General features: G+C 35.5%; 1 protein-coding gene across 2 annotated transcripts in view; it reads left to right on the top strand.

The window, feature by feature from the left end:
• The window catches only part of PIK3C2G (phosphatidylinositol-4-phosphate 3-kinase catalytic subunit type 2 gamma), a 268,609-nt gene that overhangs the window by 211,041 nt on the left and 44,336 nt on the right, over positions 1-13,232 (top strand). For both annotated transcript variants that reach the window (XM_037033809.1, XM_037033810.1), the window contains 3 exons: positions 3,682-3,871; positions 4,358-4,479; positions 8,070-8,178. In XM_037033809.1, coding sequence (XP_036889704.1) covers positions 3,682-3,871; positions 4,358-4,479; positions 8,070-8,178 — 421 coding nt within the window. The remainder of the gene's footprint in view (positions 1-3,681; positions 3,872-4,357; positions 4,480-8,069; positions 8,179-13,232) is intronic.

Raw genomic sequence — 13,232 nt, 5'->3', positions numbered from 1 at the left:
CCCAGCACAATAGTATGTTCAGTAAATATTAGTTGAATGAATGAATGAATGAATGAATGAATGGTAGGGTCTCCGTAAGTCATGATTACTACTATCTCTATTATTATTATGTTCTTGTATTTACCAATAAAGAAACAATGTTGTATACTGCACTATATATATCCCCATTAATTTAAAGAATATCTTTAGAAAAAACGAACACTGCGGAAATGAATAATGATCAGTCATATTTTAACTTTCTTAGCAAATTTTCACCTGGATTGATGTATAATAATGGAAAACTTTTAAATGTATTCAAAAGAGCCTAAGTCCAGAATAAGATAAATGGGCTTGAAGTTTTCTGAGACTGAGGGGACGATTATTAAACATTACTGAACTACATTGTTAACATTGGGGACATGGCAGATAAGTTGTAAAGAAGGCACAGCAATTTTGATAAAAGCCTACTGGAGAGAAAGCAGTGCTTGGTTATACTTAACACTCATTTCTCTTAGAAAATTTCAGTAAGCACAGAACAGAAAGAAACTTAGACATCATACTTTTTTAGAGTTATTGTCATTTTATTGTTCATAGTTTTCTTCTTTTTTAATTTTTATTTTTATTTAATTCTTGTTCAAGTACAGTTTTCTGTCTTAGTGCTGGTGGGGGACATCATACTTTTAAAACTGAAAAATTACAAGCATTTCCATTAATATCAGGAAAAAATAGTGACTTCTATTTGATCGCAATGCTCTGTATTTAAGCTTTGTTTTATTGTCCTTTTCCATTTGAAAAGGTGATTCTATTGATCACCTCAATAGATGCCAAAAATGCAGTTAATAAAATTTAGAATCATTCATTTTGAAAAACTCTTCATAAATATCAAGAAATGTCCTTAACTTATAGCTAAAAACCTACAGAAAATGTTATACTTAATGCTATAACAATGAAAGGGTTTCCTTTGTAATCAGGAACAAACCTTGCTGTCACCACTTCTAATTAACACTGAACTGGATGTTTTAGCAGTACAAATGGTGACAAAAATCTCCATTGTTTTCAGATTATATGACTGTCAATACAAATTTCAAAAGAACATGTAGATATATTGTTAAAATTGAGATAAAACTCATATATCATCAACTATTAAAATAAATTTTTCAAATGTTCTAGAAAATCAAAAGACAAAATTACATATTGAAAGATGCATTGCATATTAAGAAAAAATACCTAGAATTACCAAACTTAAATATATTTTAGAAAAACTATTGAACTTCAAAGAAAAATAAACTTTCTTTAAGCGTCTAGGCAAAAAAATAATTCCTTTATAAAGAAAAGAAGTTCATTATGTCATTGTAGTTTTGGATAGTAACTTTTTTTAATTGATTTTTTTTGAGAGAGAGGAAAACACTGATTTTTTCCTTCAACTTATTAATACATTCATGGGTTGATTCTTGCATGTACCCTGACCTGGGATTGAACCCACAACCTTATCATATCAGGGTAACCAGCTAAGCTACCTGATCAGGGCTTGGGTAGTAACCTTTTATTCCAGAAGAAAAAGGAATAATATTTTTATGGCACTGAAAAAAAGAAAATTTGAGACAAAAATGTTGCATCTAGCCAAATTGATTTTGAAGTATGAAGGCCACAAACTATTATGAACACCGAAGACTCAGAAACTTATTTCCTTGAGCATACTGGAGCAATTACCTTCAGATTGTCAAAATGACTGAGTGATGTAAACATAAGGACTGGTTGGGATTTAATGATAGTTAGAAGAGACAATGCATAGTATGTATAGTGTAAAAACTGCTAGTATAAAAAAAAAAAGTGGGATAAAAAGCACATATAAATAGTAGAATAAGCATACTGTTTGCTTTATAGTATTAACTGGGATAAAATGGACAACCCTGAAAATTAGATACTGGAGAAGAAGAGGTGTAAATGGGTAAGGAGCATTGTATAAAGACACATGAAAAGATGCTCAATATTGCTAGCCATCAGAGAGATGCAAATTAAAACCTCAATGAGATACCACTTTACACGGGTCAGAATGGCCATCATAAAGCAACAAACAACAAATATTGGAGAGGTTGTGAGGAAAAGGGGATTTTAATTCACTGTTGGTGGGATTACAGACTGGTACAACCATTATGGAAAACAGTATGGAATTTTCTAAGAAAACTAAAAATAAATGTGCCTTTTGACCCATCAATTCCACTGCTAGGATTATATCCTAAGAACCCTGAAACACCAATCCAAAAGAACCTATGCACCCCAATGTTTATAGCAGCACAATTTACAATAGCCAAGAGTTGGAAGCAACCTAGGTGCCCATCAGTAAATGAATGAATCCAAAAACTATGGCACATTTACACAATGGAAGTTTATGCAGCAGAAAGAAAGAAGGAGCTCCTACCCTTTGCAACATCATGGATGGAACTGGAAATCATTATGCTGAGTGAAATAAGCCTGGAGGTGAAAGACAAATACCATATGATCTCACCTTTAACAGGAACCTAAACAACAAAACAAACAAGCAAGCAAAATATAACCAAAGACTCTGAAATAGAGAACAGGCAGACAGGGACCAGAGGGGAGATGGGAGGGAATTTCAGGGGCAAAGGGGAAGGATTCACAGGAACAAGTATAAAGGACACATGGGATGGAAATGGGAGGGAGGTGGGGAGCACTGGGGGCGGGGTGCAGGCTGGGATGGGAGTAAAAGACAGAAAACTGTACTTGAACAATAATTAAATAAAAAATATTTTAAAAAAGATATTTGTTATACCATTAGAATACAATTGCAAACCTCCTTAAATACAAAAAAATTAATTTTTAGGAAGTAGAGACACACCAAAAAAACAAAAACAAAAAGAGACCAGAGAATGAAAAACATTTCATATAAAATACATGCATATTAGATATAGTATTATAATATGCAACTTTTTGTACAATAGTTGGGCACAACTATTGTGCAAAGAAGGACACAAATACATACAAAAATAAAAATTAGAAAACATAATAATGAGCCCTGCCTGGTGTGGCTCAGTGGATCGGGCGCTGGCCTCTGAACCAAAGGGTCGCTCTTTTGATTCCCAGTCAGGGCACATGCCTGGGTTGCGGGCCAGGTTCCCCATCTGGGGGCGTGCAAGAAGCAACCACACATTGATGTTTCTCTGCCTCTCTTTCTCCCTCCCTTCCCCTCTGTCTAAAAACAAACAAATAAAAGCTTTAAAAAAATAAAAATAAAAATAATGAAAGTCAACCCGTAATTTAAAATTTTTTAAATATACAGGAAGGAATAACAGAGACAATACAGGGATAGAACCTGAGCTTCTTGAAATACACATTTTTTAAAAGATTTAATGTCTGTATTCATGTAAATACTTTAAGTAATTATAAACAAAAATTAAATTTTAAAATGTTATTTCTAAAAATAGAAAATAAATCTAAAAAAGTTAAAATACAAATTATAATTACAGCTTTATATTTCACCATGAAAGTCTGTTTTATGTTTGCTAACAATTCAATGTGAACTTGAAGTTTATAAAAATAGGTTTTAATTGCTGAACTCCAAATAAACATCTTTGATTCTTGACTTTTTCCCCACATCTAACAAACACAAAGAACCAAATTTTCAGTGAAATGACTCAATTCAAGCAAATGTAACTCATTATCTTTTCTCTTTAATTTCCCTAGGAAAATCAAAGAAAGTCTGGAATGCTTCCCTGTTAAATTGAACAACTTGATTCACACACTTGCACAAATGATGACTGTAAGCCCTGCCAAAGCTACTTCCCAAGATTTGTCCCCAAAATCCTGTACGCTGAGTTCAGCCAGGTCGATTCAAAGAGCGACAATTTTAAGGTTCAGCAAGAAAACTCATGCTGTAAGTCTCCAGTCTGTCATCTTGACTTAAATATCATTTGACTTTATCTCAGACTCCAGTTCACTGTTACACACCCTTCCTCAAACTGTGATTTTTGTTTTTACTACGCAAATGAAATATCAGTGACAGTTTGAGCAGAAGTGCCACCATGGAGGATGTTCCAAGGAGAAATCATAACAACCAGAGCTATTAGAAGAGAACCATCAAAGAGAACAGACTCTGCCAGTGGTAGAAGATACATCAGGAGCTACTTAAGAGGGTCCACAAGTAGAGCAGAAATTAGGCGGTCTTTTCCCAGCACACAAGATTATATCGTTATATACTGCATTCACATGTGACTTTGCCAGTACATCTCTTCGCTTCCATGATGATTTTTTTTTTTGCACAAAGATGCGTGCTTTGTTTGGTTACACGTAAGGAGATTTTAGAAGGTATCACAAGGTTGATATTGCTGTCTCTTGATTTTTGTCTATTTATTTCCTGCAGCTGTATCTAATCCAGGTGACACACAGGAACAACGAAACAAGCCTGACAGAAAAGTCATTTGAGCAGTTTTCGAAACTCCACAGTCAACTTCAGAAGCAGTTTCCATCAGTGACGCTCCCAGAGTAAGGCGCTGCCCACCACAGGGTTTGCCTCCATGCTTGTCCTTGAACATAGGGGGAAACCAGGGTTAGGAGATGTTCTCCTTGTGAGCAACACAGCGTTCTGACTCCAATGCCATCGAACCATGTTTCAATTTTCTGTTTGCTTCCAGCCATTGATTTTTGTAGACAGAAAAATTGAGAACCAATTACATTTTTAATCAGTTATTTTTAAAATTGTTTTATTTGCCTGCTTTTAAATTTAACCTTTCAGGGGTTTCTATAAAAATACAATTAAAATTAAAAACTGAATAGATCTACTTTTTTAAAGATTTTATTTATTTATTTATCTTTCAAAACCTAGTTATATTTATTATAGTCTTCTGTTGAAATTTTTTAAGTCCCTCACTGCCTAGTCAACAATGTCAGAACTCTAAACATGACATTCATAACCTTTTTTAAAAGATTTTATTTATTTATCTTTAGAGGGGAAGGGAAGGAGAGCCAGAGAGAAATATCCATGTATGGTTGCCTCTCGTGGGTCCCCTGCCGGGAACTGGCCTGCAACCCAGGCATGTCCCCTAACTGGGAATGCTCGCAGGCCCGTGCTCAATCCACTGAGCCTACACCAGCCAGGGCTGAATAGATCTACTTTTAAATAAGTCACTGCAATATACAGCTCTGATATAGTTGTTTGCTGTTCCAGAAAAAATTAAAACTTTAATATAGTAAACTTTTATGTAGTAAAATTTTAATTTAGCAAAATATTGTAAAATCAACTGACTTTTGTTATCATTAATTATTGACTTTGATGTGTACTATCAAAATTTAATTTGTTGTTATGTTCATTTTGAAGTAATCTTGAAAACCATTGTTTCCTTTCATGTTTTATTGATGAAAGTATTAAATGTAAGCAAACTAAATGAAAACCTCTGTCCAAACAAACTTTCTAAAATTTATCAGGCAGAACTAACCAAATTTAAGTCATAGACTTCAGTGATAACAAAAGTGTATCTTGACTTTAAAGAGGTGAACTTCCAGAAATTATGATGTTGGCACCCTGGTCAGCCACACATAGTACTACCTAATGCAGGGCGTTTTAAGTAAATGCCCCTTTAACAATGTAAATATACAGCTAAGCAAAGATACCAATGGATAGAGAGATATTGTGCAGTATTGACAATTGCATACTTCACATTCATGAAAATCTATACTTGAAGACGTCCCAGAAATTTTGAAATACAAATGCTTTACATGTCAGTAAGTTAACAAAATTAGACTAAGAGCACATTCAAGAGACTGGGAGGAAAGGAATGTGGTTGTGAAACGTTTAAAAGTAACATCGTTTTTTTAAAAAATCTGATAGAATAACTGAGAAAGAAGCAATGCTGGCAAAAAGCAAATTCAGATTGCCTGTACATGGTATATTCAACATCAGTGGTTGCCATCATGCCCTACTAAGAAATGATTTAAAAGTATAAGTTAATCTGTGTGAAAGAGCTGCCTTTTCAGTTTCAAACCCTTCTCTGCTCTACATACATATGTCTACATACTTATGTCTCCCATACATATTAGTATAACTTGCAAAACCTTAAAAGTGCTAATAACCTCTCCATACCTGCCTCTTCTCCACGTTCACCTTTAGTTAGGATTTTGCTTTGCTCAACAACTACTGCCTGATAATGGTACCTAAGTTGATTTTAAAACTATTCGAGCAATGTGTGGAGGAGAGAAACAATTAGTCCTCAACCATATTTGTGTGCTAATGGTCCCAAAGGAGCTAGGACTTACAGCAATGCATGTAAATTAAAAATGAGGGCAGATTTCCTCTGGCTTTTAAATTTGCTGAGAAACCCTATGAGATCTAAGTACACCTGATCTGGAAAGTATGATGAGAAAGTTAGAGTCATGAAGAATAAAATTCGAATCACTCACAGCATGTAACTGTGGTCTTCACATTGGGCCATTTGTATCTCTGGGTACCTTCCAAGAATACACAGGCTTAGAAATCTTCCTGAAAAGTGATGGTCTTCTTAAAAATCAACCTGCTTGAGAAGGGTTGATTTCCTCCCCTTCTACCAATCATCCAAAATCTTTTTTTTTTTTGGTACACTGTCCTGGTAAAATGTCCACAATTTTATTTTGGTACATTGTCCTAGTAAAATGAAATAAAAGTAAAATGTTTAGGTACATTTTACTAGGGAGTTAAAAAAAATCTCTAAGGATCAAATAAAAGGCAAATCACAATAGCGTTGTTGGTAGTGAGAAAATTAATTACTTAAATAACCAGGTATCAGATCTGTTTGCAAGTTAGATGTTTGTTAATTGTTAATCTTTGGTCTTGACAAAATTAAGGGAAGAAATTATGTCATTGTCAGATAAAAAAATCACAAAAAATAATTTTTAAGAAATGAATTCTATGTTACATTTAGCATATAACACAAAAGCATCTCAAACAATTGAATGATACTACTATAACTAAATTCCTCATATACTTCTTTATACACAATATATTTTTTGAGTACATACATCTATAAAAATATCAACAAAGGTATAGAACAGATGTTGTACTCCATATTGTTTAGCAATAAGGAAAATTTGTCCACAGATACACAAATTATTTAAAATCAGCCTAATGCATCTATTTATCACATTCATTTCTATATTTTTATTAGTTGTATATGGTACTAATTTTCATAACTAAGAATGAACATGTTTAATGCTTTAAGCTTTAGAACTGCAAGTGACCTTAAAAAAAAAACAATTATTGAACTACACAAATACATGGTTTGGGACTTCTCTGACATTCCCAACAAGAAACAGTGGATGAGTGGGCCCGCAGTTGTCACACACTTCTGTGTGTCTGTTGACAATGCTTCACTTTCCCCGGTTCTCCTCTCCCCAGGAAAAGGCCTGTATCAAAGAAGGAGAACTAGGAAGGAGGCCGAGCAAGACTGAATTTCGAGGAAGCCACTGGAGAGTCCCTAAAATGATATATTTAATCTACAATATGCATTGCCAAGTGCTAATCATTAACAGGTCATTCCACCCAATAATTGGTCTTACTTACATTGAACCCATGGAGATGAATCATGAGAATGTAGGGAAGAAAGAAATTCTGCAAGTCAGACTCCTGGGGAAAGTGAAACTTTGTTCTAAAAAGACTCAGACCAGATGGAGGCAGATGTCGCTGGGTAAAGAGTTGAACTTAGTTAGCATAGCAGTGTCTCTAGTGAACCCAGAAGAAACCATGCAACCTGACCTTTCTGAAAAATTATGGATCATTAACTTCAGAAAACATTTATTAAGCCCCCACACGTATTTAAGGAACAAAATGTGTGGTCTACCATAAACACAGTAAGAAGGGACATATATGTAGATTTAGGATGCTAAATTGAACTGAATTATTAATATCAGTGACAGTTAAAATAGCACAAGTGAGCACAGCCATGTTAAAGAAACTCCCAGCATCAATCATGTGTTCTATGGTTGTTTGGGGTGGTGTTTTTACTGGACCCTCCATCAGATGCAGCTGTAGCTTCACAAACAGTCATAAAATGAAGAGGCTGATTTTCAAACTAATGAATGGGCCTTTTTTTTTTCTTTTAAAATAGGTTTCCTCATTGGTGGCACTTACCTTTTACAAATTCAGATGACAAAAGATTCAGAGATCTAAACCATTACATGGAACAGATACTAACTGGATCATACGAGGTTGCAAATGTAAGTTACAATTTACTTTTACACTTTGGCAAACAGTATTAACTATTACTGGAAATATTGTATTATCCTTTATGATCATATTCTCTTCATCCTATAGTCACTTCACAAACATGCATGTCTAACATGTGGAAAATCTCTGAATAGGAAACTGTGGAACAGCCGAAAGGTACAGCACCTTGGCCTCAAAAAGCTGGGAGTGATATGTGGTTAGTGGACCATCAGTGTTGCTTAGGTGTCTTAGCACTTTAGAGTGGGGGTGGGGAGATAGAAAGGGTTGTACTGATGCCATGGCTGCCGCGGTGCACTGCCACAAACCTGCTAGCTTAAAGCAACACACACATCTATTTTCTTTCAATTCATGAGATCAAAGTCCAAGAATGAGTCTCATGAGACTAAACTCGAGGTGTTAGGGAGCTGGTTCTTTCTGCAGATGTTAGAAAAAGTGACCTGATTCCTTGGCTTTTCAGCTTCTAGAGACATTCCTTGACCTTGTGTCCTTTCCAGCGACGGCAAATTCTGACCTCTGCTATCATTATCACATCTCCTTGGACTGTAACTCTGACCCTCCGTATGATAACCCAGGATAATCTCACCATTGTGAGATTGTTCCTTTAATTTTAACTGCCAAGCACTTTTTGCCTTGGAAGGTAACATGTTCACATTCAGATGTGGGCATCTTTGGAGGGCCAGTATTGTATCACAGAGACATAGAAAAGAAGTGCAAGGTTACGATTCAGTTGGAGCTCAGCATTCTTGTGAGGAAGCTGTGACAGGAAGGTTAAAACCAACAAGGAGGTCAAAGCCAAGTAGTCAAGAGCTAAAGCTAAGACTTAGACAGAGCGAGAAACGAAAAATAGTAAGAAAAATAATAATGTCCCTTGCCACTCTGGGAGTCTGGACTCCCAGTTTATTGGATTGGACTGTGCTGTTTTTCATTGTTAGCATTTAAAAATGTAAAATATAACATGTATCCAGAAAAATCTACACAGGAAAGTTGGACAGTTCAAGGACTAATAACAATGGGAAGACTCATTTGACAACTTAGTCGTTTCAAAACAGGTGTAAACATTGTTCACCACCCTCCTCCCATCATCAATAACAGGAGCTTATGTCCTCCACTTTGAACCCAGGAGGAGCTTTGTGATTCATTTTGTTTTCATTAAATAGAATTTGGCAGAAGAGAAGCTTCATAGCTTCCGTACAACTTTAGAAAAGGTCATACAGCTTCTGCCAGTTTCTCTTGTGATATTCACTGTGGGAGCCTTCCTCCGCGTATAAGAAACTGAGCTCCCCCAAGTCGGCCTCGTGGAGAAACAAAACAGAGTGAAATAGAAAGGTGCCCAAGGAACACAGCTGTTCTGGTGCCCAGCTGAGGTTCCAGTGTGCGGCAAGTATCAACCTCGAAGTCCTGTGAATAAGTCCAGCTCCAAGAGCCAAAGGACCACCATGTTAGAAACAGAACCCCAAACAGCCCAGGTGAGCCTACTCAAAGGCAAGAATGAGAGGCAATAAAATGACTGATGATCAAACAAACCCACAATGCAGTGACAGCTGTCTGCATTTTCATTGTTGTATAATGTTCTCTTATATGAATATATTACAATCCATTTGTACATTCCTATGTACCTACACATTTAGAATGTTTCCAAATTGGGGTTACTACAAATAACATACTATTTTATTTATTTATAGTCTTTTTTCATATATTCTGGTTAGAATTCCTTTGTTAGTTAAATATGTCGCAACAATTTGCTTCCACTCTGTGTCTTGTTCCTTCATTCTCTTTAGCATGTCTTCTAGTGAACTGAAACTCTTACTCTTAACGCCGGAAAAGGTATCAGTATTTTCCCATTTGGTTAGAATAACATATCCTATCTCTGTGCCGTAAGTAGAGTTTCCTGTATCATTTTCTAGAAGCCATGTTGTTTTTTTCTTTCAAATTTAAATCCACAATGTATTTGAAATAGACTTGACAGCATGGTGTAAAATAAGAATCACATTTCTTCCACGTAGATTTTGAATTGTCCTAACATTGTTTAAAGACTTCCCTTTCCTCACTGTCGTGCAGTGCCATGCTTGTAATAACTTAAATATTTATGTTTGCCTACCTCAGAGATGTATATTGTACATCAATGATCCTTTTATCTCTCTTTGTACCAACAGTCTTAATTACTGTAGCTTTGGTATCTAGCAGAGTAAGTCCTCCTATTTTATCCTTATTCTTTTTTTTTTTAAATATTAGTTGTTTTTTTTTAATTTTATTTATTTATTTATCTTTAGAGGGGAAGGAGAGAGGGAGAGAAACATCAATGTATGGTTGCCTTTTGTGCATCCCCTGCTGGGAGTTGGCCTGCAAGGAACCGGCCTGCAACCCAGGCATGTGCCCTGACTGGGAATCGAATCACGACTGTCTGGTTCGCAGGCCCGCGCTCAATCCACTGAGCTATGCCAGCCAGGGACATTATCCTTATTCTTAAGAAGTTAGTATTTTGGCCCTTGAACTGTCACATTTTTATATAAATTTTAAAATTATATTTTTAACTTCTTGCAAAAACCAGCTAGGATTCTAGTTGACATTTCATCCTAACAGTTTTCAATAGGGATGATTGTAATGTACCTTTTTAAAGCTTTACATTTTTTTCTCAACAATAGGTTCATTCCTCTGTGCATATGACTTAAAAATATTTTCTTATTACAGATGTCTGACAGCATCTATTGAATATTGGTTTTCTAGTTTTCATCAGTGCTTAGATACAACTGAGTTTTATATTGACATGTTTACCAAACAACCTTACTAACTTCAGTTTTAATTCTAATAATTTATCGGTATTTTCTAAATTTTCCACTTATATTGTCTACAAATAATGAGCCACTGTTTTCTTTTCCATATTCATATATTCTATTTCTTTTTCTTGGTATTTTGTGCAGGGCCCCCGACATATACTGGTTTAAAGAGGTGATGGTGGACATGCTGTGTTATGCCACTGTCTAATATTTAGGAGTATCTAATATTTCCTCAACTATGTAGGCTTTTGTAGGTAGCCTTTATTATTTTAAGAAAACTTCCTTCTATTCCTAGGTTGCTAATAGTTTTTACAATAAATAAGGTTCAGTTCAGCAAGTTTTTTTTCTGAATCTATTGAGCTGATCAACAGTCATCCAATAACAAATGGTTTTTCTCCTTTATTCTGTTATGAGGTAAACTACACTGAGGAATAAAGTAATTTTAAACAAATTTGCACTACTAAAACAAACTCCACACTGTTGTAATGTACTATGCCTTTTGTGCATTGCTATATGTGATTTAACATTTCATTAGCATTTGTATTCAACTTTGTTTATCACAGAGACAGCCTAAAATCTCTCTGTGTTATAATGCCCTACCAGGGATCAAAATCAAGAATATGCTGGCCTCGTAATACCATTAGTTGAAAAGAATTCTTGCTTTTTTCCTACTCTCTAGAAGATTTTGTATAAAATTTAATTTTTAAAGCCATATATGTCTGGAGATTTAGTATATTTAAGAGTTATGGGACAATTTTGCATTTTGTATTTTGGGGGAGTCTATTTGTTAAGTCACAGTCTGCAGAAAATTTTGCTACTTTGTCATTCACACTACTCTCTCATAACCTATTTAGTGTCTGTAAAACCTGACCAAATGCCCATTTTTTCCTTCTTCACATACATCATTTCCTGATCAGTTTTGTCAGGGGATTGTGAATTTTACTAATCTTCGCAAAGAGTGAAATGTGGGATTTTTTGTTCTTACTATTTCCTTTGTAAATATAGTAGCCTCCAATATAGTAGATAATCAGATATCCTATTATATCACTGATTTTTGGCCAATAAGGACTCCAGAACATTGTGCTCCACTAGTGTTTCCCCGCTGGTAGACTCTCACCTGGTGGTGCTGTCTTGTATCCCAGGGTGAGCGAGCGCCTGAGATACAGGCACCTTAGGTACTTAGAGAGATACACCGAACTCAGCTCCGAGTGGGGCACAGGAGGCACCCCAGACAGCGAGGCATTCAAGTGAATATTAAAGGGCAAACAGAAGTCAGTAAAAAAAATAAAATAAAAATTGGGGAAAGTTGTGCTAGACGAAGGGAACTGGCAGGACAAAGGGTCTATGATGGTTATGTGCGTTCCTCTTGCTCCGTGGCTTAACCAACTCAGTGACTATACTCATTCCATTTTACCCATGCATAGCATAGTTACAAGCCCATCAGCCTAAATAAATATTTTAAATAAAAATAGCAGAATCATTAGCGCATATTAACCTATAGGATTTACGTTGTTTTTAAAACCTGAGATTGAAACTTTGCATCCGAAAAGTATTTAGCCCTGGTCTTATTTATTTTTATATCTTACCAGTGTTTTTTAAAGAAATTAGCTCATGCTTCTAAAACACATCTATTTATTTATACGTTTTACACACAAAGCACTACACTNTGAGACCCCCACGACCTCCAGCGGTCTGGTTAGTCACTATCTCTGGTCTCTTATTTTCATAAATGCTGGGGAATTGTTGGTTGGGTAATTGATTGCGCTGTTCTTCTGTAAATCTGCCAGGATTTTCCCCCAACTGTAGGAGAACTGCAGTCGCTCCGTCCTACTCCGCCGCCATTTTCTCTCTCCACTCGGATTTACGTTGTTTTTAAAACCTGAGATTGAAACTTTGCATCTGAAAAGTATTTAGCCCTGGTCTTATTTATTTTTATATCTTACCAGTGTTTTTTAAAGAAATTAGCTCATGCTTCTAAAACACATCTATTTATTTATACATTTTACACACAAAGCACTACACTAATAAGTGATACATGTTTTAAAATTTGTAGAAAAACAGAAAATTTGGAAAAAAACTTAGATGATGTTACAAAATAAATATGAATATAAGTTTGATACTTTTCCTCACTCCAGTGTCCAGTTCCCCACCTGAGTTCCATGACAGAGAACTCTAGCTTGATAAAAAAAAAAACTATCTTGAGAATCCCACCACTGGCCAGCTCAGGGACAGGCTCTACCGGTTACCTTAAGAGCATTGGCTGGCTGTGC

The sequence above is a fragment of the Sturnira hondurensis genome, unplaced genomic scaffold (assembly GCF_014824575.4).
Source record: "Sturnira hondurensis isolate 20B ecotype Veracruz unplaced genomic scaffold, ASM1482457v3 Scaffold0021795, whole genome shotgun sequence".
Classification (NCBI taxonomy): Eukaryota; Metazoa; Chordata; class Mammalia; order Chiroptera; family Phyllostomidae; genus Sturnira; species Sturnira hondurensis.
Note: the sequence above shows the minus strand (reverse complement) of the source record. Positions and strands in the feature narration are given on the sequence as shown.